The 4620-nt window shown below is 42.0% G+C and overlaps 1 protein-coding gene across 1 annotated transcript; it reads right to left on the minus strand.

Moving 5' to 3' along the window:
- Positions 1-219: 219 nt before the first annotated feature.
- LOC121697759 lies at positions 220-3973 on the minus strand. The gene is made up of 5 exons (XM_042079422.1): positions 3860-3973; positions 3286-3437; positions 2522-2691; positions 1279-1355; positions 220-674 (listed from the first exon to the last, which is right to left on the minus strand). The coding sequence occupies exons 2-5, from the start codon at positions 3416-3418 to the stop codon at positions 440-442; spliced, it is 615 nt and encodes a 204-aa protein (XP_041935356.1). The 5' UTR covers positions 3419-3437; positions 3860-3973; the 3' UTR covers positions 220-439.
- Between the last annotated feature and the right edge of the window lie 647 nt (positions 3974-4620).

A 4620-nucleotide genomic window follows, 5' to 3' on the forward strand; every position in this document is an offset into this window, starting at 1 on the left:
TTGCTTATGGGTCAAATAGAAAGCCTAAAAATTGGGGTGTGAGAAAGGGTTATGAAGGGGTTTCTCTGTGTGTGTGTGTGTGTGTGTGTGTGTGTGTGTGTGTGTATGTGTATACATGCATGTGTATGTGTGTGTGTGTGTGTATACATGCATGCATATGTGTGTGTGTGTGTGTATGTGAGTATGTGTGTACGTATGTGCATAGCCAGACACAATGTGAAAAAGAAAAATCAAATCTGCAGAAAAAGTCTTGCAAAAGTTCTACAAAAAACTTTGCCACCATTCAGAAACAACGTCTCCATTACACCCTGAAAAGTCCAATTCAGCAAACCATCACCTGTGCATTCACAATTGTAAAAGTGAGACCATTTCCTGGGTCTTCACCACTTCGGATCACTGTACAATCAACACTTTATACGATCATATAATCATGGCCAGACTAAAAAAATGAGAACAACGATTTTGTTATGAAGACAAATTCGGCGACAGTTTCCGCCACCATGATGGAAATCCACTCCCACGTGAACATGATGGTGTCCTCAAGCTCTTCTGTCTCCTCTTCCTGAAGCGGCGGAGGTACGAAGTCGTCTGGCTGGAAGATGTAGAGCAGGCAGCCGGTCAGCACGCCAAAGAACAGGAACGCAGCTACCTTTGCCCACAGTGGGATCCAGTGTCTACAGACACAAAAAAGCCATCAGTCACCTCACTACAGAGACGCCCCTGGGGGGGGGGGGGGGGGGGGGGGGGTGTTCTAAGTACGTGGTTTAGTGACAAGTAGTAAGAGTAAGTGGTAAACCTCCTACAACAAGAGCTCTATGGCATTGTTTTGTAAAGAGAATGAAGCCATACAGCTCTTCTATTAGCTAAACCACGTACTTGGAATATCCCCCTGTACCTTTGGAAAGGTTGATTCACTAATATGTAAGACATATTTTGATATATTAGTATATATGTCAAATAAATGTATTAGTGCGTGTACATATGTTCCAGTTTAGGATTGGGCTTGTAACAATAGATGGTAAGAATTTAAGAATAGATGAGAAATATTTGTTATTTATGTTTTGTTTTTAATATTTAATATTTTTTATCTTTATTAGTAGTAGTTATATTTTCAAATCTGTTGACAACAGCAAACAGAAGCTAACTTCTTTGGTCAATCATACGTTACAACTACACTTTTTTGTTCCACTCCCCAGTATAACCAACTTCAGACCTTCCCATTACTTATCTGCCTATTCAATTGGCTGGTGATTATGTGACTCTGACTACTTGACGTACTTGAAGCCTGCTGGAATGTGGACCCCATTGGGCATCATCTCCTTCGCCAAATTCTGCCGTCCGAGCGCTTTATGTATCTGTTCAGGTACATCATACACATACACACACACACACACACACACACACACACACACACACACACACACACACACATTTAAGATAACAGTGAAGATAACACACAGACAGAGAGATAGACAGACACAGAGACAGTGGCAGAATGCGAAAGAAAGAAATCCTTCTTCCCCTCTTTATGATAGCTTTTGCTGAATTTGTCCTGAACATGGTAACTGAAAGCTTTGTCTCACGGGGGAAGCACCAAAGACAGTAGGATCCAATTAAGAGACCCTGATGGTGAGAAATGCCTTTGTTCCTCCCCCCCCTCTCCCTTGGTCATATGCACTCAAGCACACACTCTCACATATACACACACATGAGTTAAGGTGTGCATACATATCAGATCTGTGATCTAGCAGGAACTGAAGGAAGAGGGGAGGGACACATTAGGCAAACAAAAAAAAGTTACAGAGGTTGAAGTGAGAAGTAGAGTGAACTATCCTTTGGATGAGACGTTAAACTGAGGCTCTGACTCCCTGAGGTCATTAAAGATCCCATGGTACTAATTGCAGAGAAGGGGGTTCCCTGATGTCCTGGCGGAATTCTCAACCTGGGAATTCATTCCCTCACTTTCCACATCAAGTTGGTGTGTGGTGAGCGGTACAAAATGGCTGACTTGCATCATTATTGGTGGTTAGTGAGGTTCCCCCCTTCACTGTAAAGCACTTTGTGTGTTTTGATGAAGAGCTACATATGCAAGTTGTTGTTGTTGTAAAAAACAGGATGGACTTGAACTTGGCAGATAGCTGCACATATTGGATATGCAGAGACAGGATCAAAAATAAATAAATAAATAAATAAATAAATAAATAAATAATAATAATAATAAAAAAAACTTGTGACAAAGGGAGAAGAGAGAGGAGAAGAGATGTGGAGAGATGCCAGATTCTGAGGTACAGGGGAGAGGTGACAGGTGAATAACAGAGTGACAGGGATTAGACTGGCATGTTTAGGAGTTGTCTCGCATGTGAGTCTGCCACGTGCGTGTGTGCCGCTGCCCAGCTCATGCCACCTCTGTCAAAATAAAAGTCTGCACAGACACCTTTGATCCGACTTGATCTGGCATGCCACAGGATAACAGACAGACAAGCAGACAGATAGATGAGGCCAAGGATCAGAATGTGCTTACGCCGTTGCCGTTGGCAACCATCGCCCGGGTGAGGATTCGGGTGTTGTTCCATGTCGCTTTGACACCATTGGACACTGTGCCGTCCTTCTTTTCCTCGTGCTGGTCATCAAACCACTGCACCTCCTCAGACCAGTGTACAAACGCCCCACACTCTCCATCTGAAAGGCAAGCTGTGAGGCCAGCACAGTTTACAGACGCCCTCTTCCTAGCACACCTGCAGTCTACAGACCAACACATGTTGGTATTTAACTGTTAATAGTGCTGTGTTTTGTTGTCAAAAAGGTCAATGCTTATGAAAAAATAACAATGAATTAACTCTGAATGCCTGATAAATAAACAGTAATGGAAGAGGTATGCATTCAATAATTGGATTACATGTTTATATTTTCTAATGCCAGATGAAACTAATAATGTTATGAGATGCCCAACCAGTGAGGATTTGACCCTATTCCCTTCCGGAACATCCAGAGGCAGGCAGCCAGGTAGCTTTAAGAACATGCTACTTAGCATGCTAAAATTAAAACATTTGTTCTTGCTTTCACGCTTGGTCTGTGTTTCATGTAGAGATTTTAATCTATAGGCCTATCCCCAAACTCTTTGAAAACTACTAACATTCTACAATATTACGCCAGAATAAACAGAATAGGTAGCAGAATGGGTAACATAATGGGTTACTACCAGAAATCGGATACCACTTTGCGCTGACTATGGGCATAGTGCAATGGTGATTTCTTAGGGTAATATCTGTGTTAGGCTATAGTTACCGTCATCAACCGACGGGAGTTTACGCTTTGGATGCGCCTCTTCAGGTGCCGGCTGCTCATTCTGATGCATGTCGGTAAAAGGAGCGCTGAAAGGATTCCACCTGTCCAACTGCGTCAGCGTGTGTGGATACATGTTTACTTGCAGCTGAGATCTAGAGGAAGATATATTAACCATTGATGATATTGTGATGCCATATAGGCAATGGAAATTAAAATATATGGAACATGAACAAATGTTACAGTAATCAGAGTGATAAACAATGACAGGCTAAAGCAAACCTGTGAACTACAGCTACGATTATTGATCTGTTTCTATTTAATTCGACCTAAGTTGCTTGACACATCTGATTATTAACCGATATAGACAAAAAACATACATAACCATCTGCCGTCTAGCCTATACTGTGCAGAGTAGCACAAAAGCAACACATTTCACCTGTAGGCCATCTATTAACACTAACAGCTTGTAACTTGCGACTGTCCTACACCAAGATCGTATCATGATACATTTGCACGTAAAGGGTCACACCACCATTACGCGTAAAATGTAAGGTTAAATGAGAGATATTTTTACCGTAATTATCCTGTCGTCGCCACACGGTGCCTCGCTGGTATACAGTGGATCAGAAGTTGCGACTCCTCTTTGGCTAATGTGTCCTTAACTACCCTACGTCACGTGAAAAGTAGGGGAAACAAAGCCAGTCCCGTCCAACTCAGGGTCTAAAGCGAAGACGGAGATAACGGAGTTTGGGTTTTACATTTGGTTGTCTATCTATGCAACCCACTTTGGGGTCTTAATGCGCAAACTATAGCCTACAAGAAGTGTGATGTGTAACCCTGTCAATTAGCCAAATTGCCAATGACCTACACATTATACTAGCCTACTTCACAATAATGTCATGGTCACGCATTTCACAAAATTGTTCAACATAGCTCTAAACTTAGCTCAACTTAGCTCTAAATGCCGTTTTGGACAGCAGTTTTGCGAGATTGTTTATAACAGTTCAGCCACTTGGGAATTTCACCAATTAAAGGGCCACAATTTATCTGAGGATTACTACGCCTCAGTGAAAGTTCACGAAGTACCTGGCCAAAGAACGTATTAAGACGATTACAATTTAGACAACTATTCTGGGATAGGAGTCAATTGAATCGACCTCCCGCTGCTCTACGTAGACATGTAAGCAACTCAATTTGGTCGTGTCCTGTGTAAAATGACTAGTTAATGAAGATAAACTAGCTAAGCAACCAGCTATTTAAGAACATCGCTGTGAATGATAACAATGAACAATCTGTGAAGCAAACGGTCAAAAGGAAAATCAAGGCGAACGGGTA

This window comes from Alosa sapidissima, chromosome 22, assembly GCF_018492685.1.
Source record: "Alosa sapidissima isolate fAloSap1 chromosome 22, fAloSap1.pri, whole genome shotgun sequence".
Classification (NCBI taxonomy): Eukaryota; Metazoa; Chordata; class Actinopteri; order Clupeiformes; family Clupeidae; genus Alosa; species Alosa sapidissima.

What these genes read in the sequence shown, in the direction of transcription:
- LOC121697759 (XM_042079422.1), bottom strand. Translation starts at nt 3,418, where the DNA reads ATGTATCCACACACGCTGACGCAGTTGGACAGGTGGAATCCTTTCAGC. An exon ending in ACTCCCGTCGGTTGATGACG is followed by an intron (nt 2,692 to 3,285) that starts GTAACTATAGCC and finishes CTGGCCTCACAG; the next exon opens with CTTGCCTTTCAGATGGAGAG. An exon ending in CACATTCCAGCAGGCTTCAA is followed by an intron (nt 675 to 1,278) that starts GTACGTCAAGTA and finishes TTGTGTCTGTAG; the next exon opens with ACACTGGATCCCACTGTGGG.